Source organism: Anopheles funestus, chromosome 3RL (genome assembly GCF_943734845.2).
Source record: "Anopheles funestus chromosome 3RL, idAnoFuneDA-416_04, whole genome shotgun sequence".
In the NCBI taxonomy this organism is placed as follows: Eukaryota; Metazoa; Arthropoda; class Insecta; order Diptera; family Culicidae; genus Anopheles; species Anopheles funestus.
Window position 1 is genome coordinate 5,096,704 of NC_064599.1, and position 24,116 is coordinate 5,120,819.

The window sequence follows — 24,116 nt, forward strand, 5'->3', positions numbered from 1 at the left end:
AGTATTAATTTCATGGAAACCGCCCAGCGTGCCACAATCACAACACAAATCAGCTGACAAGCGAACTGTCAGTTGTAAATGTCATGTAAACTGGTACAAGAGGAATGGTGGTGTTGTTTGGATATTTTACGGATTTCGTAGGTGTTAATTTTCGTTCGTGTCGTTTTTCTTTTATTTGTACCGTTTTGCAAAAGCAGAGGTGTAAATTTTATTGCGCCCCGTCGTGAGCTAAGCATTATTTCGATGGAAAATTTTGTGTTTTAAGACCCTGGCAGAGAGAAGCAAAAAGTGGTTCGTTGTGTCAACAGTAGACGATCGAAGGCAATGAGTGCAGTATTGGCGGAAGTAATAAGAGCAGCCTAAAGCATCACTACACCATACAGTGGGGCTTTGTTTTGGGAGATCAGCAACACGATCATCCAGCTAAACGCCCCCTCCTGTCCTTGACTGCAAGGTCGTGAAATTGAGTTCGAAAATCATCGATATATCGAAAACCTGTACATCCAAACCCGTCCGACGGATCCAGTGGATGAGTGCAGTAGCGTGTCCCGTCAGTGCGTAAGGTAAGGAATTTGCATCCCTATACTTCATCCGTGCAAAATGTGCTGATTCATCGTAGCAACGCTAGAGAAAGATCGGCTGAGTGTTCTTACCATTCCAAGGATATCCATGACCGCTATAATTCATTAACACCAACCTGCCATATCGGTACACGGTGTCACTGCATCGGATAAGATTTATGGACCACATACGCCGTTGGTGATGATGCCTCACTCTAGGGAAGGTCATGCAACACGTACATGACCTCGTGAACGATGTTTCTGTGCAACCGGTGGGGTTCGTGGGGTCTATCATGTTACAATAGTAGTGTGTTGTAGCGATCAACGGTGCAACCAAATCCGTCTGCTATTCATTTGTATGATTTTTCTCCACAATCGTTTCCCGTAACCTTGGCAACCACGCAATAAGCGATGGACCGTCATAACGAGCAACAGCAACACCGGCCGTATCTCCGTTCGTTCATGGAGCAAGATCGGGGTACAGGGGACCATCCGATGCTGGAGGAGGATCTGCTGGATGCTGAAATAGAACACCAAACACCGTGCCAGAGCATAGACCTGGCGACGGAAGGAAACAAAGAAGCTACCGCTGGGGAATGTTCCGGACCGGCTCGCGGAACCGCTAACGGTTTGTTCCTCCCCTAGAAGCACTGAATGTTTTAGCTGATCTGTGCCAAAATGAGCCATACTACATCTGCTGGTTAAATATAACATTACCGGCAGATGTGTCTATGCTTCCTAAATCTATTTACTCCCACTTTCTCTTCCTTTCTGTATCTCTCTTACTCTCTGTCCTCGCAGTTGAGTTTTAGGTTTGATTATAATTTTGTAACTCTCTTCCGATGTCTTCTGAATGTAGTGAAGTAAACGTTTATCACCGCACTGCATGATCGAAACGGATTAGAAAATTTACATCTCGGTCACATTCACAACACTCAACATTATTGTTGTACATCGGCTTCACGGATGGCATGCCGCACACCATGAGAAAAGCACATGCAAGTGCGATCCTCTCGAGATTCCTGCCACCCAACTCGTTTCCCCGTGAGCCAATGGGTATAGAGTGGCAAATATTTTTCGTTTACACAACCCTTCATACCTTTTCCGCGCTAGCCACTCACCTTCGAAACGGTGCAAATTGGCCCGCGAGCCTGTAGCACAACAAAAAAAGAAGAGACATAGCAATGAATCAAACAAACTAAAGACTGGCACAACAAACCACATCAACAACATCTACGGCACGGCAATGACATACAGAGCCTGGAAAGGGAAACCATACTTGGCGGATTGCGTGTGACAGGAGGAAGTGCTAGGAACATCCCGAGCACATTGTGCAGGCTCGTGTTTCTGTGCACTTTTACTATTATCAGTTACACTGACCGGGTGAATTCATCCTCTCCACCCCCTGGTCCGATCGTTCATTCAAATGACGAATCGTATAAACAGACACACAGTAGGATGATTGAAGGTGGCTTAGTTACATTAATCTTATGTTTTTTTACATTGACACGCTGTCTGGTCGTGATTATATTTTTTTTGTTATGTAAATTGTTGCTAGTTATACAAATAATTTTGCAAAATTTTCTTTTTTGTGTAACCAACGTAAATGCGTTAAATGACTGAATCTTTGGCGTACCTAAGACTCATAAATAAGATTTTAACTTAAAATGAAAAGATTTGCTCAATCCAGACATGATCCTCGATCAAAAACAATCATATCAAAGAGATTAAACTGCTTGTCGTGGAGCAAACAAATTACTTTCACTATTTTTTAAAGTAATAATGATAACGTTATGTTTTCGCAACTTTTTTTCTCTCTCTCTCTCTCTCGGTATCATTTTGCGAACATGTGTACTCAATGACTCAAAGGAGGTATAGTACTACTACACCTTATCTGATCATCGGATTATTCATCGCCAATAAAACAAATACGTCTGATGATATTTTCATTTATTGCCTTCCTACCATGTGGTACTACCATCGTTGAAGTTTTTTTTTCGGATGCAATTCTAAGATTTCGTTCGTAATATTTGTTCACCCACTCGCGCCCAAGGCTTTCCACACGTCCAGATACATACGAGTGCAGCTTTCCGTTTCAACGACCAATGCCGGTGCGACATTTGTTGACAAATGTACCAAACCGAATCGGTACTCTCCTTGCATACTTATCTCCCGTTACGGTTCTGTGTGCAATGTATTTACGCACGCCATGATACTATAAATGGTTCTGATAAGCGTGATCGCAGGGAACGATCGAGACGAGTAGACGAGCAGGGGATTAACTCTGCACCCTGCTTTCCCAAGGCGATAAAACCCACTAACCCTCGAGTCGAGGAGGATGCGCTCCGAATACGATGATCCATTGGTAAACATGTTGTGTTTGTCCCGTGTTGAAGGTATCTCTCTGAATCCACACGGATTCCTCGTGCGAAACCACCCAACTGCCGGTGTAAATCCAACGCACACTAGTACAGGGCGCGATCAGAATGTACCTCGGTTGGTCGCATCGGTTGTCCGGATCGGTTGACGATGGCAGTACTCGCTTAGCCGCGTTTCAGAAAACATCTCGGTTTTACTTGTGCTTCACCGAGCACCAATTCGTTTGAAGTTGGATATCGGGATATCGGTTGTGAAATCAATATGTTTGAAGTGATATTTTTGGAAAGAATGGAAATTGAACATCTGTTGCGATATCTGGACGCTGGGAAAGGGGATGAAACAGAGGAACGATCGTCACAGTTACACCGGATCCGTTCTAGACATATAAGTGAGTTGTACAGCGGGATTTAAATATTAACAACATGATTTTGGAACCATATCGTGAAAAGGAACAATGAAGAGTTTAGTTCAAGGAAGGTTTCTTGATGTTTACCCTTTAAGGACATTTAATGCCTATCTCGTCAGTACCGCAATACATTACAAAAGGTATTATCTACCTTTGGAAAGTGGAAGAAAAAAGAAAGTTTGTTAAAAAAAAATTCTCCAAATACATTCCATTTTAAGTTGCAAAATTTTCAACTACAAATGTTCAGCTACAATGTTCGCTTTTATAAGAAATGGTGACGCGTTTAAATGAAGTAGATTGTCCACTGGAATAGAAAGAGATATGTGTAACACCGTGAAGCAGAATAATAAATTGCTCGCTTTGGTCGCCGTGGAACAAAACTTCTCGTTGTTCTGTCTTTCAAAGAACATTCCATTAATGTGGATTCTTTATTTCAAATTGTATTGCTTTCTTTATTTTACTCATGTTTTACAGACGAATTTTGTTTCATAATAGTTCTAATTGTTTTCCAGCCTGAATGTTGATACAATTGACAATTTTCTTTTTGCACTTCCATCATTATCTCTCAGTCTTCTCCTGTACACTTCGTAGTTGCGTGTTAGCTTTATTGATGTTTCAGCTTTACTCTATTGCCGTTGCACAAATAATAATTATTATTTATACATTCTTTCGAAAACCCGTTACTGATTGTGCTTATGATCGTTTTTTTCAGTTCGATCCCGTGTACGCTACTGGCTGAACGACATCGTCGATGAAATGCGAAAGAAAAGTCCGGCATCCGTACAGAAATGGGTCGATTCAATACAAATACCAACGAGCACAAATGCGGGAGGATCGACAGGTGATGATACGGTTGGACCCTCACAGGACGATGGTGCGACGGCATACGAATCAGACTTTTCCCAGCCCAATCAGCTAGCGGCGACAGAAGCACAAACGGTGGGATTAGACCCTGGTCACGGTTGGGAAGAAACCGGGGAACCGTCGGAACCCGAAGTCGAACCGGAAAACGATCAACTTGCCTTCGATTACGATACTCAAGGAAATACCGACCACTCGGAACGCGTACTTATCGAACACAACCTCAAAAAGAACACCGGTACAAGTACCATCCAAGGCATTCCCGCGGAACCACAAAGCACATCTCTTGCCACCAGCACACCGAAAGCAATAAAATCGGATGAATCGACAAAGCAATCGCCAGTTACGGAGGGAACCCCCGGGTTGTCAATTCGAAACTTCCTGTCCAAAAAATCGCTGCTCGGAAAGTTTAGCCGATCCGGCTCGAATCTCGACCAAAGTCCAACGATTTCGGGTGAGAGTGAAAATTTGGACACGGTAGAGACTGCACGAAAAAATACGGAAGACGGCATTTTGTCCACTTCTTCACGCTTCGTGGTCGGTAAAAGTAAAATAAATGAGTTTTACGATAAGCTTAACATGAACAAAGCAAAGTATGGATTGATCAAAGCGAAAAAGCTCGATATCCGTAATATGCTCAGTGGTGGAAGTAGTAATCGGGAAAGCTCGGACGAACAGAAAGTACGTGAACCGCAGCCCTTACATTTATCACCGCCGGCGGATGAATTCACTACAGATCAAACAGTGCAAGGATTCGATGGGGAACTGGATCCTGTGGCGAGTGAATCGGAACATGAGCGATCCGTTTCGCCGCAACATCACGAACCGTTGGAAGTTAGTGTCGTGGATGTGGATCCATCGGATGCGTATGAGTTTTCCTTCGATGAATCGTTTCCCAAATCGGACGAGCTAATTCCGGGCATGATAAGTGAGGAAGATGAAGAGGAAAAGGAAAACATACTCGATAGTGCGTCCGTTATGCCGAACCATGGGCACGGGTACGATGCATACCTTAATCCACCGCAACCTAAGACCCATCGCATGGGTATCGGTCGCATTGGGCGCAGTTCGAGTGAAAATCCACGTGCTACCGCGCGGCGCTACAATCTTATGGAAATCGGACGAAGCTTCAGCGAGATGAACGATGATGACGATTCGTTCGCGATCAGTGAGTGCAATAACAGCTGTCCGAATCCGTCGTCGCTAAACACGAGTTCAAGCATCAACAATGGCAGCAGCAATAATCTTACCCGTTCGGTTCCAGTCAGTCCGATACCGCGCACGTCAAGCAAGCTCAGCATTCAACAGGATCCGCAACAGCACCAGCTACACCAGCAGCAGCAACAGCAGCAGTCTTCGTCTCCAAGGCGCCGCAGCACGATGCTAGTAAAGGATAGTTCGCTCCAATCCGATTCCAGTCGCTGCTCGAGCGTTGAGAGTTTGTTGAACGCGCGGAAACCAGACCCGGAAAAGATATTGCTCAATCTGGGCTTTGGACCGGCACCACACAGTACGGATGTGTTGGCAAAAATACCTAAACGGTATGTTGTTTGTTTATAAGATGTTTGTCAGACACACTGTGAACTTATATGTTTTGTTTTGCGTAGGTTTTTAAAACCATCCCAAGTGCGAGGAGTCGATACGGAAGCTTTCTTGCGACAGCAACAACTTTCGATGCACATCCATGAGAATAGTGTACTCGGTTATCGAGGGCTAGTAGGTAAGTCGGTTAGAACGGTCCCGCAAATCATCAACTGACCACAGGTGGTAGTGGGACATTCGACGCTTATCATGCGATACCATCGGTACCGGTTAGACATTAAGACGGTGGTGACTTTCATCGTAATCACATCTTTTGCTCATTTCGATTTTTCTTCCTTCCTACGACCGTCCGTCAGCTGATTACGAAAAGCTGCATATTTTGCAGCGATTTCAGTCGCGACCCATGTAAAAAAACATAACCTTACAATCGTGGTGGTGGGCTTGGTGGGTGGCCACTGTAAGCATACTTTCATCCTCATCATACATCCCGGATCGTTCTGCTACGAGGCGAGAGTTGTTTCGTTTCGAATCGTTTTCTGTGTTCGTGTACTCATCAGCACCAGTTCCGTCGGTACCAGTGCGCACACACTCTCACATCCATGTTTTCTAACAAGCTAGCCTAGTCTATTAGCACCTACTTAATGTACTCTACACGACATGTTGTGCATATCAGTAACAATCAAAGGAGGCTGTAGTTGCGAAGAGGATATGAACATGAGGCTAGCAACAGGAGCACAAAGTGAAAACGTGTAAGCTGTGATACAAAAATAACCATTTTCCACCACCTTCACTATTTTATGTTTGATGTTTTTATATGTATTTTGCTCTCGTTTTGAAAATGCTTTATGTGTACATTCAGGCACTTTTGTTTGCAATGCGTTATCCCAATGTTGGATTTATTGCTTGGTAATGAATGAGTTTTTATCCATAGCTCCTAAACCTAATTCACTTACATATATTCCCTTAAATGGTTTGTATGCCTAACATGTTAAAATTCTTTCTTTTGTACTGAAGAAGGGCCAGCATGTACCTCTAAATTGTATATGTTTTCATTGCCAAAGTCAATGTCTTTTTTTGATTGGGCTTGCCAAAGCGCTGATTAAGAAAATTGCATGAAAAAAAACCTTTTTGATAGTTTTGTAATGTACATTCAATCATTGCTTATAAACATTGCAATTTTTAAAAATTGTTTCAAGTTGATATAAAGACGTTATGTAATAATACTAACAATCGTTATCTTACTTAACCAAAGTCTGGAAATCCTTAGTTGTAATTCCATTTAGGTAGCTAATTTATAAGCTCACTTATACAACATGCTTGTACTTCCTAAACTGAACCTTATTTCGTAAACATGTTTGATTTTGCTTTCGTGTTGAATGAAGTGTTGAAATTGAAAAACAAAATGTTTCGATTCAAAAAAAAATCTCTAATATCCATGCTTTTCCCATTAGGTAATCCGCACATTCCACCCTCGATGATAGTGGCCAAAATTATGGAACGGTTTCAGGAGAATGACACAAAGACACGTCTCACGGCCACAGGCGTTCCGCTGCTTCAGTCATCCGACAGTCGCAACTCGTCTGGTCCACCGTCACCCGTTCCGATGACACGGCATGCCTCTCTAGCGACGGCTGATGGTCGCTTGAAATACTAGCTCTTTACCCCTCCGATGGAGCGGACACTCGGTGACAGTGCGTCCCAAAGTGATACTTTTACCGTACCGCACTCAGCATATCGCTTCTCAAACAATCAAGCAACATGTTTCCTTCACGCACACTACACTCCACCAGTTGATGAGCTTTAGAGAAACCCCAGCGTCGATGGGATCGATGAGATTTTAATATATGCATAACTTTTAAACCCCATAGTAGTGTAAATTCTGGTGTAGAGGCAGAAATGCACTCCATTTTACTACTCAATCTGATCATCGTTTTATAAGTAGCAAACATTTTGATCTGCCTCACTGTTTGGAAAATTACTCAAAATCAATCGTACTATTGTACCTTTTTAATCCAACTTTCTCCAAGTGAGCTTTTATGAGATTGTAGACTTTGTATCTTCTATATTCCCCTTTTCTACTTTCAACTTCAGCATTATTTATATGGAATCTATTCCGATAAGCACACAAGTAGCAGGAGTAAGTAAAAAAAAAGTGAGTAAATTAGAAACTGTGAAACAGCGAGGAAAAAGCACACACACTCCTTTTATGGAAAAGTCTATTTTAGTCCCCGTAATAGCAGGCAACTATTGCTCTTTAGGCCTTGTGATGGATGTGTTGTGTAGGATTATTTACGTAGGTTATAGCTAGCTGTATGAATGGTGTAAGATATTAGATATTTCACTGATTGCTAGTAGCGGCACGGTGTCGAAAATAGTAACGGCGTCTTGCAAAATGGTTGGATGGCAGCCGGTTATGATAAGCAAAGAGAAAGAAAGGACTTGAACAAAGAAAATGAAACAAAATCGAATGGTGAAATGGCACGAGCTTACGGGACTGAGAACCTAAAACTAGTTTTCTACTAAAGTCCGTAATTACATGGGAACACAACACTTAAAAAATGGAATATACACAATCTCTTTCTCTATCTCTATCTCTCTCTCTCTTTCCCTTTCTGAATGCATATCTATCAACAGTGATGTCTCCTGTGCGAGTCTGGTGTTGGGAGACTAAGTATATACACATTGAAAAGTAAAACAAACCGTTACAGTTCGGAATTCTATTGCAATGATGCATTGCTAGTGACAAAGTAAATCAATGGTAATGTAATACATATTTTTTATAATATTACACCCCTGGATAGAGAAATTGATTCGAGGGTTAGATTGCCTTTATTTTGCTATACTTAGAACCTTCAATTATTACAACACTGGAACTAAAATGCACTTGTTAGATGAATAAACGTTGTAACGTAAATCGAAAAGGCCCGTGATCAAATTATCTGAATTGCGCGAAAGAAATAATCGTGAAACTTGTCTTGCGATTCAGAGTGCTTCGAATCATTTATTTAGTATATTATTTCATAAACACAATGACTCTTTAAAAATCATTTGGTTTATTTTGGGTATTCGAAGAACTACAAGCGTATTAGTTCTCCTGATCTTCATGAATATTGGCAACAGAGGTTAATGTGCGCGTTGGATTATCTAGTAATATTACATACAACTTGAATCTACAACTATTTCGTGATACAGATACAGATAAATACAGATTGAGCAGATTCTGAAGGCGATGCCATTGCGACCAAGCCACCAACTAGTTGCTATTCCACAAGTGGAGACTCATCTAGAATAGTTCGTCCATGTTCTCAATTGGGTCATGAAGCATAACTTATGCTTTGTATGTACGATATTTCTAAAACCAGAGCGTTGAAATTGTATCGTATCGTTTCTTACGAAGAATTGGAAAAGAGAGAATCGCCACGATTACTCTCAATACGTACCAAGAAAGAGATCGAAAGAGAGTCAAACGAACCACCAAATGATGGTAATAGGGTACCGGTGGTGGTATTGGTAGCCGTAAAGTGTACGCAAGAAGTAGCCCACCACGGACGCCGTAGCAAACGTTTAGCGTTATTTGTGTCCGCGACTTGGAAGTCCACGGTTCGTAACTGCCGTGACGTTTGGCGGTTCTGCCTTTGCACACACAAAGTGACTCAATCTACCATTTCGTGCCGTTCCCTCTTCGCTAGCAGAAGGTTCGTTTCTTGCAGCGCGTTGATGTCGTGGCGATTCTTTCAACGCACGCAGTGTTCCCTTCACTAGCCGTTCGCAGCCGAGTGATATTTTACATTTAAGGTGTGTGTGCACCGACGGTGCACAAATGACGGTGGTGGTTGGACGCAAACGTTGTGAATTTGTTGTTGAAGCGTTATCTCGCCGCGAAAGTGTGTGATACTGATCAGCAGGGGAGAAATCTTGAACAAACGAAACAAAACGGTGAAACAAGTGTGTTGCAGCTAACATTGGCCGCCAAAGGCAGGTGCGATATAACAGTACAACAACGTACTGCAACCCGATCGAGATCAGAAGCTGCAACAGGACAGAGGAACAACATAATTATATTAACGATGGATCGATTGCCTGGTCTTGGTTGCCTAACGTTACTGTCGCTGGTACTATTGCTACACATCGGTTCTGGGAGCGGCGCCATTGGTATGTACTCGTAAGCCACCACCAACCTATGCTAGAAAGTAAGAGCTTAAAGGCCACATGTCAGACAACTGAAACCGGCCCTCACGGTTCATCTTTCGTAACGGGCGTCACCTATTTTTTACTGCTTCCATAGAGAACAAGTTTCTCCATCTTCTCAGCGTACCATCCATCTGCAGTTCCACCGTATTCACGCGGTCTTGGTCCGGTGTGCGTGTGCGATCTACACACACCCGGTGTGGCCTTGGGGTAGTTCGTTGAAATGATCGTAAAACGGAGCTAGAATCCACTCTGCTGGACTTCCTGGTTGCGTCCAATTACCGGCTGCTCTCAGCACTGGTGACTGACGATCGTGTGTAAAATAATGTGTGCATGGGAAAGTTGAACTAAACCGATTTCAGAGTGGATATGAACTATATAAGCTGTGAGAGTCATTGTGATTAAACACACATCACTTCAACAACATTCACTTTAATGAAAGCACAAGATTTTTTTCTAATATTTTCAATCAAAAATAGTTAAACACATTATTTGGACTAAAGATGTCTTATGCAGCAGCTTATTAATTTCATTTCAATCGAAAACCTATTATTCATCGTGCTACTTCCCGAACACCTGAACCATTCTTGGACGATTAGTTCTTGCTGTTTCTTTCCTTCTTTTCCATCCGTTGTAACTGGAACATGACTCATTGCTGACCGGAGGTCTTGGTAGTAATAAACATGCCCATCCACGCTCCTACCGAACCGTTTCCTTGTGAAAGTTTCATCCGCGGGTAGAACGTATCAATAGTTTTAGTAACGAAAACGCCGAATGTTATAGATCAGAGATGGATGAAGCGAAGCAAAAAACTGAACAAATGCTCATCGTTTTTGAAGATACGCACCGTAACTTACGTTGCTTGAGGTGTTAATTTACAAGATCATTAAGACCATATTTTCAGTTGAAGGGTGTTTTCGATTCATTTGCTCACCAGTTTTGGATAGCTTTGTTTTCCTTATAAATTTATACACATTTAGAGTAATATTTTGTTTCTTATAGAAATAGTTAGTTAACTCAGGTAGAACTGATCTCATGACTCAGAGACCCAATAAACAACATTAGAGTTTGATAAAACCCGTTTTGGGCTATTAGCTTTTCTTTGTGCTCAGATGTTGTTCCTATCTTGGAAGATCTTCAAATGTACGAATAGTACAAAATTGAAATCTTAAGAAAAACGTCATGAATATATACATATATAGCATTGGCTTTTCCACGAACAGCATTACGCTCTTCTTTATACAAAAAAACTTTTCCACGAATTGTCTCATACGGTGATGAACCATTTGTATTGTCCAAAATAATGCCGTCTGCCGATACGGACACGGATGAAAATGAATGTGTTCCTGTTGGCACACATTTTACCTACATTGGTAAACTAACATACCTCAATTAACGGATGCTTTTACCAGCGATTCGGTAACATACAGGGAAGAAAGAAACCCTTCCATTATAGAAGCTGTTTCGATTGTACCGAATCGATGTACAGGCTGACAGGGTGTGTTTTTGTACTGCTTCCGGGAAGCGGACAAGCAAACGCATTAACGCTTTCCAACATTCGTTCACCATGTATCGAAGTGATAATGCATACTTTTCCAGGCACAAGAATTTGAATGCCTTCGCTTCATAATAGTTTGCTATAGGTATTGTGCTGCTTGTTAGGAATTAATAAATATGTTTTCACGATAGTAGCTGTCGTAAAGATCACCTTCCACGTGCGAATGTTTTAATTAACACAACTTTAATAAAGCATTCATTATGGCATCATAAACATCCGAAAACAAACGTACTTGTGAGCATTCGGAAAAAACATTTGAACTTTAAAGCTGCGCATTTCCTTCGCAGAATAGTTTACAATGAAAGACGGTCGTTTGCCTTGCGGTTACAGATTCTTGGCATAACAAAGAAAAACCTTCCCTTTAATATGATGTACGGCGGCCTTATCGAAAGGGTCTTATCAAGGATAGTCTGCGCGCAGTTTATACGGGCATGCAAGGTAGTGAAACGTACGGTATACATCCGACAAGCCGACAAGCCCCCAAGAGTTCGGTACCATTACCGCACACACAGAAAGCCACCGAAGCATAACGCATAGTGAGTGATTTTCGTAGTCAAACATGCTCCCATTACGGCACTCCGGTTAGTTTCTTCCTAGTGTCAAACTTCCCAGTACGGTGACTTGGCGACTTGAAGTCAAACTTTGTAACAAATTTCCTGTTTTGGATTTGAATCAACCTAATCGAACGATTGCTTTTACAGTGACGGATCACGATCGAGTAGTGACGTGCTACATCTCAACCTGGGCCGTTTACCGCACCGGTACTGCATCCTACCCGTTGGACTCCTTCGACCCAACCCTTTGTACCCATGCGATCTACGCGTTCGCTGGTTTGGATGAGGCGAAAAATGCCATCAAATCGCTCGGTGAGTTGATGCTGTACCTTCGTTTCGTCGGATAAATGACGTTTCTGCTCTTCTAGATGCTTGGCAAGATCTGAAGGAAAACTACGGCAAGGGAGGTTATGAGAAACTGACGGCGATGCGTGCAACACATCCTCATCTGAAGGTCCTACTGGCTATCGGTGGGTGGAACGAAGGTTCCGAAAAATATTCCAACCTTGCAGCCAATCCCGAACGACGTCAAGCGTTTGTGAAGAATGCGCTCGATTTTATCAAGTAAGTTGTAAGTCCCTGAAGGTCTCCCAATTTCTGACACCTCTTTTGCTCGTTTCAGACAGTACGGATTTGATGGACTCGATCTGGACTGGGAGTACCCGACACAGCGCGGTGGAAAACCAGCTGATCGCGAAAACTTCGTTGCGCTCGTACGCGAACTCAGTCAGGTCTTTCGGAAGAACAACTTGCTGCTAACGTCGGCCATCGGTGCCGGTAAAGATACGATCGATGCGGCATACGACGTTAAGGCGCTCTCGAAATACCTAGACTTCCTGCACATCATGTGCTACGATTACAACGGCAGCTGGGATGGGAAGATTGGTCCCAATGCACCCCTTACAAGTCGTGACTTCCTGAACGTCGAGTACTCGATCGAGCACCTGCTAGAGCTTGGAGCTCCGGCTAGCAAACTTGTCCTGGGACTACCATTCTACGGTCGCACGTTCGTCAGTACTATTGCAAAGGCGCGTCTAGGTGATACAGCGGATAAGGTCGGTTTCCCCGGACCGGCCACCAAGGAAAACGGCTTTATGGGATACAACGAGGTTTGCGAAGAGCTGAAGCGTAATCCGAGCGATTGGACACTCGAATGGGACTCGACCGCATCGGAGATGGTGGCGACCAAGTCAAACGGATCCATGTCGCAGGTTGTCGTGTACGATAGTACGCGCTCGATCGCAAACAAGGTTCGCTTTGCGATTCGCCAAAAGCTAGCCGGATTGATGGTTTGGTCGGTCGATACGGATGATTTTAACGGACTGTGCGCACCGGAAGAGGAAACGTACAAAGACTTTGGCGAACAAAATCGTGTTGCGCTATCGATTCCACCTGCTGTTAGTGGAAAGTATCCGCTGCTAAAGACAATCAGTAACGCCATCGTGGTAGCGTCGGATGAGCTGACGCAAGAAAATGTCATCCCACACGAACCGGATGAAGCGCCCGCGACAGGAAGTACCACGGGACCATCGGGAGCCACATTGGTTACCGCTTCGAGCTGGCTGATGGCTATGGTGTTGTTCATTGGCACAGCTACCGTTGCCGTTCGAGCAATGTAAAAGTTTCAACTGTAGCATAATTTGTCCGTGGTTGTGTAAGCGTTGGTACAAGCTGTAAGTTTACTTGTAATTAAATTCCCACAAATGTTCTCAACACATTTTAACCAAAGTTCGATTGTTTCGAGATGAAAGAGTTGTTTTTACGATGACATTACTGATGGTAACAAGATTGATTCTCTTCAAGTTAGAAAGTTACACAAAATATCGCTTAATATTGTCGTATTGACTTCGCATTTCTTCAGAGCAAAATCCAGAAAGACCTAGGAGTTCCATATCGGTGTCGACACGTTCTAGTTTTATTGGAACAAAATACAGATATGGCTCCGAGTACTCCACATTGATATTAGAAAATCAGTATTGTATGAAACGAAGAATGCTCCACTCCAAGTTTTCAATGAGATTACGACCGAATTCTTCTTTAAAGGAGTCATCTCTTAATGCAGGGATGAGCAACCTTTAAGAACATTGGGCCACTTACAAGATCAAAAGGTTTTGGTGGGCCGCATAATTTTATGAAACGAATTTTGAAATAGCGATAATGCAGAACTTTTTCTCAAGTGATGCTATTTTTGCAATGTCTTAAGGTTTCAGTAAATTGGGCTAAAACATTTTTTTTTCTCTTCGTATGCGGCCCGCAGGGCCCCTGTTTGCTCAGGCCTGTCTTACTGTATGTGTGAGCTGGCATCACCTGTAGCACGCATAATCAATTGTGCTCATGCTGGAACTGTGTTCGTTGCACGCTAACCTAAGAACTGGAAATTTCGTTCAATCGTTGCGACCGGCTCATTTGGTTCGAAGCATCGGCTTGAGCGAACGCGTTTTTGGGAATTAAAACATCTATCTTTTGCTACTACGTGATCGACCTTGAACAAGTCTTGTGTTCTGGTTTTCGACAATTCGTGTATTTTTGCATAAAGTGAAACCCTTTATGTCCCTGTCTTGTGGATACCAGAAACATGTGGTGATTCTAATTCTAATCAGATTTAAGGTTGCACATGTCAGCCAAGGTTCGTTTCTTATTGCGTATTGATGTTCTAGTGATTCCTTCAACGCACCTATCTTTACCAATAGTGAAATCTTGAACAAAAGAAACAAAACGGTGAAACAAGTGTTGCCATTTGCCGAAACCGCCAAAGGAAGGTGTGATTAAGCAGTATAACAGCGCCTTGCAACCCGATCGAGATCAGAAGCTGCAACAGGACAGAGGAACAACGTAATTATATTAACGATGGATCGATTGCCTGGTCTTGGTTGCCTAACGTTACTGTCGCTGGTACTATTGCTACACATCGGTTCTGGGAGCGGCGCCATTGGTATGTACTCGTAAGCCACCACCAACCTATGCTAGCAATTAAGATCTTAAAGGCCACATGTCAGACAGCTAAAACCGGCCCTTACGGTTCATCTTCTCCATAGAGAACAAGTTTTCTCATCTTCTCAGCGTGCCATTCTTCTATCTAAAATTCCATTGTGTTGAATTTATATCGGACACTGCTAGTTCAGACCTCATTGGTGGATTTTTTTCCACAAACACCTGCTTGATCTATTATTTCCTCTTAGCGGCCAAACTTCTCATTCACATCTTTTTTCGGTGAATCTGGAAAGAGTTCATCTCAGCTTCATTAGAAGTATCTTATGTTTAGCTTTTTATCGTTAACCCCACTATCAGGATCATCATGATTAGCTTCAATCAGAGACACTTCCATCTTAATCACCAATTTTCTTCCTCGACGATTTCCTAGGCTTTGGGCTGCGTTGAAATAACCCAAACAAGCATATTTCAGTGCCATAGATTCTTGGTATAACAAAGAACAACTTTTAGTAAAATGTGATACCACCGTGCGATGGCCTCATCAAAAGAATGTTATCAAGGATAGTCTACGCTTCAAAATTTATGTCAACTTCGTGCGATTGCTAATCGATCGATTGCTTTTACAGTGACGGATCACGATCGAGTAGTGACGTGCTACATCGCATCCTGGGCCGTTTACCGTGGTGGTACTGCATCATACCCGGTGAACTCATTCGATCCCACCCTTTGTACCCACGCCATTTACGCATTCGCTGGTTTGGATGTGCAGAGAAATGCCATCAGATCGCTCGGTGAGTTGATGCTGTACCTTCGTTTCGTCGGATAAATGACGTTGCTGCTCTTCTAGATGCTTGGCAAGATCTGAAGGAAAACTACGGCAAGGGAGGTTATGAGAAACTGACGGCGATGCGTGCAACACATCCTCATCTGAAGGTCCTACTGGCTATCGGTGGTCGTAACGAAGGTTCGCAAAAATATTCCAATCTTACAGCCAATCCCGAACAACGGCAAGCGTTTGTGACGAATGCTCACAATTTTATCAAGTATGTTATAAAGTACCGGGAGTTAGACAACCTTTTCCAATTTGTAATACCACTTGCTGTTGTTTCAGACGGTACGGATTTGATGGGCTCGATCTAGACTGGGTTTACCCGACGCAGCACGGTGGAAAACCAGCTGATCGTCAAAACTTCGTTGCGCTCGTACGCGAACTCAGTCAAGAGTTTCGAAAGAACAACTTGCTGCTAACGTCGGCTATCGGTGCGCGTAAAGATATAATCGATACGGCGTATGACATTAAAGAGCTTTCGAAGTACCTAGACTTCCTACACGTCATATCCTACGACTACCACGGCAGCTGGGATGGGAAGATTGGTCCCAATGCACCCCTTACAAGTCGTGACTTCCTGAACGTCGAATACTCGATCGAGCACCTGCTAGAGCTTGGAGCTCCGGCTAGCAAACTTGTCCTGGGACTACCATTGTACGGTCGCACGTTCGTCAGTACTATTGCAAAGGCGCGTCTAGGTGATACAGCGGATAAGGTCGGTTTCGCAGGACCGGCCACCAAGGAAAAGGGTTTTATCGGATACAACGAGGTATGCAAGGAGCTGAAGCGTAATCCGAGCGATTGGACACTCGAATGGGACTCGACCGCATCGGAGATGGTAGCGACCAAGCGAAACGGATCCAAGACGCAGGTCATCGTGTACGATAGTACGCGCTCGATCGCGAACAAGGTTCGCTTCGCGATTCGTCAAAAGCTAGCCGGATTGATGGTTTGGTCGGTTGATACGGATGATTTTAACGGACAGTGTGGACCGGAAACGGACACGTACAAAGACTTTGACGATCGGAACATTGTTGCACTTTCGATTCCACCGGCTGTTAGTGGAAAGTATCCGCTTTTAAAAACGATCAATAACGCCATCGTACTAGCGTCAAATAAGTTGACGCAAAAGAGCGCCATTGCCCCCGAACCGAATAAATTGCCTGTGTTACGTAATGCGAACAAGAGACCATCTGAAGTAATAGGTCATCGCTTCGAGCTGGTTCTCAACCATGGACCATAAATATACTTAAATTCCCACAAATGTTCTCCACACATTTCAACCTACGTTCGGTTGTTTCTAGACGAAAAGATAGTTATTATTATGACATTAAGAATGGTAGAAATATAGAACTTATTTTAGAATGAATTCACACGTTTATTATTCTAGCTCCCGTCCGTAAGTAACGTATCTGATACTCATATTAAGGAAATCGTTCTTTAAGCAGATTGGACAAGAATATAAGAAAGTTATCTGATTCATTCAATCCTTTTAATTCAAGCAGATGTTGGACCGGAACTTTAGGTATCTTTGAGGTGGATGCTTTCAGGACGGCTTCGATTCTCGGACGATCATCTGCAGTTATCTCTTCCAATGGATGCCCCAGTTCATACTCCAGCAAGGCACGTGCCAATTCGAAGTCAGCACACTTCAGCGACATAATCACGACATCATCTCCATCGTCTTCCATGCTTGTTACATTCAACACACCCTTTTCGATGGCATGGTGCAAGAATCGTTTTGCCCACTGGACGTGTTGCAGCTTAACCGCCTCGTAAAGTGCAGCCCGATTGGATTGTAAGGTAAGATCTGGATTGTACTCCATTAACAAGTCAAGCATGTCAATCGCATCAGCCTTGGCGGCCAAACGCAACAAGGTAGCACCTCTGAAATCCAACATATCCACCGGTGTGCGGTCGTAGTCTAATAATTGTTTCATCATAGGAATGGTATTAGTAAGCGGAATACTAGCCACAATGTGGGCTGGTGTGTAACCGTACATGTTTCTGGCCGTTGCATCAACTTGAAGCTGAATCAACCGAGTTAAAACCTCTTCATGTCCTTTCATAGCGGTTGAGTGTATTATTTTATTTTCCCCGATTCCATCAGTTACGTCCAGCACGCTGGCTCCATCGTCACTGCGCAGATCTCGCCGAAGACATTCATCTATCAAATATAGCGCCAGTCTAGGGGACCGAAAACGTAAGGCTGAATCGATTGGAGTATGTCCGCGATTGTCTGCCAGCAGCGGATTTGCACCCATCTCTATTAACGACTGGACCATTTCCAGGTCACACTCATTCTTGATAGCGGTCATCAAAACAGTCTCTCCTCCACCAGCTTTAGCGTTTAGTATGTTGGTTAAGTCGATCCGACTACCTGTTGCGTACATGTCATACACACAGCAGACGTTTTCTATTCGCATAAAAAATGTAGTGCGATCATCTTTGGAAAACTTTCCGTGCTCTATTGGGTGCGTGGTGAATAGTGAATTGCTGATCTCATGCATTCCGTGTAAACTTTCCACCAGGGTGAAACTGTCTATGAACCGTAGGTCTGCTGCATCCTCGTTTACCTGCACGTGAGCAGGTACAACAAACTTAATGGATACATCTCCACCAACTATCGTACGCTCTTGTAACTGTACATCGCTAATTGTAGAAGACAAAGCATTTATCCTTCTAATCATATCGTCACAAGATGACGCTAAATTTGCATGAACGTTTTTCTCTCCTTTGCAGTGTTGTATGATGGAGGTATCTGCCAGAAATACAATATCTCCTAACACCCCGATATCACTCAATTGCCGCATGCTGCACAACCGATCCAGCAGTGTACGTAGTACCCGGGAATCACCCGTTGCTGCCGCACAGCCCAAAGCATTTTCGTCCATATTGCACTCCTCTACGAAAGCGATCATCTTCCATCGCTGAAGTACAATGAGATGTAGTGCGCAGTGATCAGAAGCCAGCACGGAACGGTGTACAAGTTGATCGCTGATTTCTCTCCACATGGTATTCCAGGCAGGCTGATCGTATCCTTGCGAAATCGCTTCATGCAGCGTGGTGGAGCTATCGAGCCAGCCAAATCCAAGTGCACTTAATGCGCGTATCATTCTGCTAGATGCCGTATCATTACGCAAAGCTACCGAAAATGGATGCTCCGTAAGCGTGCCGTAGATAGTACGATTTACAGATTTTATTTTTCGTATCAGTCTAATTTGGTCGTACATGACGAGCAGTAGCAGCACGTTTGATTCCGCATCTTCGTAGCCAGGGATTAGTACATCAACACCCGCACCTGCATCCAATAGCAACCGCACACACCGCCAGTAGTTGTAAAGCGTAGCATTATGGATAGCAGTTGCAAGAACATTATGATCCATCGGTCGATAATTTGTTAGTAAATACTTTAAAATGGTACATCTTCCAAAGAAAGAAGCCGCTAGATAACATTCTCGAAGCGCATTCTCCGTAATCTGTTGAGTGTTGAGAAAATGTACTAAAGCAGTAACATTATTTACTTCTATCGACGTCCGGAGTAGAGTAACGTATACGTTATCACCAAGATCCGTTTTGGCCGCCATATCACTCAGCATATCGTTCCAATGCATTACAATCGCCAACTCTAGCGACTTTGGATGTAAACGGCACGCTTTACGCACGAGAAGCTCAACAGTCGGGCGGAGTCCTCGAAGAATAGCTTTACATACAATATCTGGATCATTTTCGATGATAAGGTAGTGATTAAGGTGTTCAACCATTTCTTCAACACATTTTTCATTACCATAATCAAGAAAATGGTCTAAAATTTTCTCTCTTTCTGGTCGCGTTTTGGTGACGAACAATTTAGATAATATATGAGAGAAAAGATTTGGCCAACCGTAGAATTCTTCATGAAGTGGTGTGCTTTCGTTTGTTAGCTTTGAAGCAGTGTCAAAATCACGTCGTATTACTGCACTCTCGAGCAGGAAGTTTGAGTGCCGATAAAGATTGGTGAGGTTTGGAATATAAAGACCGAGCAAGGCTACAATGGATGGATCCGAATTATAAATACCTTGTAGATGAAATGTAATCGAAAGGCACGTCGCCGGATAGTGACTAATGTTGGGTGAAGAGCAAAAGAGGCTTTTTATTTCACCACCGGCACGTATCGAATCATGAATTTTGCTCAAGTCGTTCGTCTTAATGGCTGCCAGTAGTTGCTGCTGTTCTTCAACCCATCTATCCGTATCCTCTAGGGATGGGAATTGCAGGTCAGGCGCTTTGTTACGTCTGCTGTCAAACAAACGAACTTCTGTATTGGCAAGGATGAATGCATTAACTACAATCTTTGCGTCCCCACTGTCTGTGAGCAAATTGTAGGACAGTGAACCGTGCGCAAGCAAATTTCGGTAGTTTTTCCCCTGTATCATCGGAATCCTATGCTTCATATAGTAAAAGCTATCACCGAAGTATCCTACCGCGATTAACATTTCGCACAATTCCAGCTGCAGATATTCGAGGGAATCGCGAATGTCTTTTTGTAAAAATAACATTCCAACGTCTAGCGCATCTACTATTCGTACATCGTTCATCTCTAGTATGGAACGTAGCTTTCCGCGTCGTTCATCGAATAGTTTCTGCAGATGTTCTTGGTCGCTTCGCCGAAGATCGCGCGCTAGTGTACTGTCCCATGGTAGTTGACGATGTCTACAAAACGATTCCAATACCTTCCACTTGTTATCCAGGAAGAAAATGTTGTCATAGTAAGAACGAAGCATTTTATTGAGCTGTAATAATGCGTCTTCCTCTTCAACTATTATGTTCATAGTCTGGATTAGTTCGCTGGTGCGAGATAATTGGTGTCTTTCATCAGCCGAACTAGATCCGCTTAATAACATGGAGAGTTTGCTTGTTACAGTCGTAGGGTCGATCCATATTAAGCGATTGTCCATAAATTCAACGTGAGACAGTTTCTCCACGTTAGGGTCCCATTTAGTGCAGATGGTTTCGAGCAGTCTGTTTGGGTGGTATGAGTTTAATTTCCAGTGGAGGATTCTTCGTAACGTTGTTATGCATTTACAAGAGAAGCATGTTTTTCGTAGGCTTTCAAAGTTGAACTGAGTTTCGGCCATTACCATAGCTTCCAGTTCATCGACAATCGCACATTGAACGATAAATTGTTTGTCCACATCGATGAATTGAAGTGTTTTTGCCACTTGTCCCTCACGTAGCTCCGCAAACAGTTCTTTAATACTGGCGAAATATTCCTTGACTTTTTGAAATGCATCATGTTCCATTGGAAACGCTGGATCCTTCGCACCGACCCAGATTACTAGCGCTCGGAGCTGTTCTAAGGAACCGCACCGAACTAGCAATCCGTAGAAGCTGCGACGAACGTTTGCTAACTGTATCACAAACAAAAGATTTACAACCATGCTTATAACGACCGTATGGTTGGGTAACTCACTATAGACTCTTTGCTCCAACTCACCATCGAGTAGCAGTCGTGCAAAAGAAAATTCCCGTGCGTAGTTGTCTCGATGGTAAATATGGATTGCTGCAAAACGCTCCGTAAGCATCTGTTCCATCGCTTCCTTTAACCGGCCATTAGGCATGTTTGGAGTACTATTCGTGCTTTTCATCATTTCACCCAGTACCGTGACGGCACGCTTCAAACAATTTCGAAACACTTCCACATTCGCCCGATTAACTTTGGCAACATGGCCAAAGGTGGTGACGATTTTGTTTAACGAGTGTAATTGCTTCATTTGATTGTAACACTTAATCAATTTCCGTGTGATACGGCGATCCTTACCTCGCATTAAATGATCCAAATCAAACAATGCGTTTGCTACAATATCAATTGCGATCACCGAGTGCTCTGTAAGTGGATTTCGTTTTGTTCGCGCCATTATGCGATCGGCGACATTTTGTGGATGTACCACGTGTTCCAGTCTACTCTCTAGCAGCTCGATAAGATGTTGACGGTGTTTTTCCCGTATCTCTTTGTTCTTTACCTCGGTCCAGCATTTATCAACTTTTTTCATCTTTTGCAACAAGCTTCGAATGATCGCATCTTTATTGCCGTTCGACGCGTTCAATGGCATAAACTTGCCGCAGGGTTTTCGATTTCCTAAAGCCGACAATTCGATTCTCTTCGTCAGCTCTTCAATCAGATCGTTCTTGATTGGGGCGATAAAGGATTCTGTCTCTGTTATCAACGACGTAAGGATGAGTTCCGCACTCTCAAGACATTTCTTCACAAGAACTAGCTGAAAGGAAACCATACGCACAAAGTCAACCACAAGACACTTATGCACCATCAAACGATAAACATCGAAGTTGGGCGATTGTTTAAAAGTGTTTAAAAATACGGCCAAACAAAATATTGCCTCCCGAACTGGCAAATATTCGAGAAACTGTTTGTGCTGAAGAAAGTACAGATGATTATGGATGACATGCAATTCGTGTAGAAATCGATCGTCGATATCCTCGTACTTTCCGGTGTCATACTTCTCCGCTATACGATTCCAGCATGCTCTTATAACATCGACATGATCCTTCCATTCATGTGCGTTGTTCTCGCGCAGTCCCACCGAGTCGCCTGACAAATACTTGTATCCATAATCTGCCAACATACGTAACACCAACATCCTCAAGTTTAACGAAAAGTGAAACTGTTTAACGTTTAATTTAATCATTGCACTGGTGAGACTTTCAAACAGCCGACTTTCGTCATATTGCTTCACTGCGAGAAACGCCTGGAACAGCTCTAGGGAGTTATGTTTCAGCATCTTGTAGCAAGCGGTCGCATCGTCGACTCCTTCAATCTCGATCTCAATAATGCGCTCTAGGAAGTTTAAATTGCGGTTCGGCGCATGTGCTAAGCTCGCCAGCACTGTTTGACCATTGCTATCAACAACTTCACTGTCGCACAGTCCACTCCTCAGCAAGCAGCGCACCAAACCAAGATGACTCACGTCGCCGGTTTGTATACAGTAAGCCAGCGGTGAAATGCCGTACTTTGTGTTGTACAGCAGGATAGATTTGATGGTCGATTGCTCCAAGACGCGGGCCAATGCGTGCTCATCTTTATTCCTGATAGCTTCAAAAATTTCTACGATGTACAAGGAATCTTTATGGTTTTCTTCACTGTTCGACATTTTGCGTACGCAACGAACCACAACTTTTTCCACAATTGACTGGCAAGCGGTTCGATCGGGGATGCCCCAATGCGAACCAGATTTACGCTCTGCAAATGTGCGTGTCTCTCTGTGTTTCTCTCTCTCTATGTAATGTTTGGGGCCAATACAGAGAGAATCAGCATATGATAAAGAGTAAGCGAGCCAAACGCGATAAAGCAGGGGTTGGCAAAGTATAGTCAGTTTTTGAATATTTTAATGTTTTACCAATCGCGTTAAAACTTTTACAGAACGGTTAAATTAAGTTAAGTCAACATTAATGTTGAATCCTTAGGTTGGACATAGACGAAGCGAGATTTACGCGGATCGAGTAATACGCGGGTGTCAATTTTGGTATAACGTCGGTCAAACAGGCGAGTAAACCGCGCCTCGTGTATGGACCAAACCGCGTACGCAGTGCCAATAGCTTAAGAAAATCTATTTACTGCAGCTATAAACCTACTCTTTTTGTTGTAGTTTTTAGTCCTTGTAGCGAAATCTTTATGTTTTGGTTTTTCTTAACCAGAAAATCATCAACAAAATTGTAAACAACTCTTTATGTCATCGATCTCGCTACCGAGTAAACGCAGAGTTGCTGCACTTCAACAACTCTGCGGAAACGCGGGCGCGATAGCATGCGCGGCAAATTTGACACCTGAACCGGGCTAAATCTGGTATAAACTAGCCGCGTATTACTCGATCCGCGTAAATCTCGCTTCGTCTATTTCCAACCTTACCTCTTTTCATGAAATCCAGTGTATAGGGTTATAATTCGTATGCAAATCGCCACTATTACACTCTATTCTGTTCGACAGCTAAAATACTTTCTGATAACTGACGTTTAACTCCGATGTTGCTACCATATGGTTACTTAGATCAACAAAATGCATGAGTATAGTCATTCAAATTTCAACACTAGATACTTGGCGAGACAGATGTTATCTGAACTGCACTTATCTTCTGAATTGGAATATGGAACTGGAGATCCTCCTTTACATGGAGATCTCTTCAGAACGGACGAGAGTAGATCAAATTTCGGAGAAAAAGGTTAATTGCCTGGTTCTGTTGCTGGGTTTAAGACTGTGTGTTACCCATAGTACACGAATCAATTCTTTCTCAATCATTGTCTCCGTATCCGTTTC

At 43.2% G+C, this 24,116-nt stretch overlaps 3 protein-coding genes across 7 annotated transcripts; 2 read left to right on the forward strand and 1 right to left on the reverse strand.

Annotated features, from left to right (window-relative positions):
- Positions 1-66: 66 nt before the first annotated feature.
- On the forward strand, positions 67-8,669 carry LOC125770892 (uncharacterized). Of its 5 annotated transcripts, none has more exons than XM_049440951.1 (5): positions 67-563; positions 970-1,188; positions 4,058-5,747; positions 5,814-5,926; positions 7,200-8,669. In XM_049440951.1, exons 2-5 carry the CDS (start codon positions 972-974, stop codon positions 7,400-7,402), a joined length of 2,223 nt encoding a protein of 740 aa, XP_049296908.1. In that variant the 5' UTR covers positions 67-563; positions 970-971; the 3' UTR covers positions 7,403-8,669. The 5 variants fall into 5 exon arrangements, 4 of the variants coding, with proteins under 4 accessions (XP_049296908.1, XP_049296910.1, XP_049296907.1 ...); XR_007419250.1 differs by lacking the exon at positions 67-563 and adding an exon at positions 6,105-6,497 and having other exon boundaries at positions 579-1,188; positions 7,200-7,329; XM_049440953.1 differs by lacking the exon at positions 970-1,188.
- Positions 8,670-9,001: 332 nt separating this feature from the next.
- Positions 9,002-17,177, forward strand: LOC125772208 (uncharacterized). Its single transcript, XM_049443669.1, has 10 exons — positions 9,002-9,900; positions 12,196-12,360; positions 12,417-12,612; positions 12,671-13,663; positions 13,983-14,026; positions 14,306-14,334; positions 14,830-14,980; positions 15,606-15,770; positions 15,827-16,022; positions 16,091-17,177. Exons 1-10 carry the CDS (start codon positions 9,816-9,818, stop codon positions 17,049-17,051), a joined length of 2,985 nt encoding a protein of 994 aa, XP_049299626.1. The 5' UTR covers positions 9,002-9,815; the 3' UTR covers positions 17,052-17,177.
- Positions 17,163-23,096, reverse strand: LOC125770890 (uncharacterized). Its single transcript, XM_049440947.1, has one exon. It carries the CDS (start codon positions 22,954-22,956, stop codon positions 17,233-17,235), a length of 5,724 nt encoding a protein of 1,907 aa, XP_049296904.1. The 5' UTR covers positions 22,957-23,096; the 3' UTR covers positions 17,163-17,232.
- Between the last annotated feature and the right edge of the window lie 1,020 nt (positions 23,097-24,116).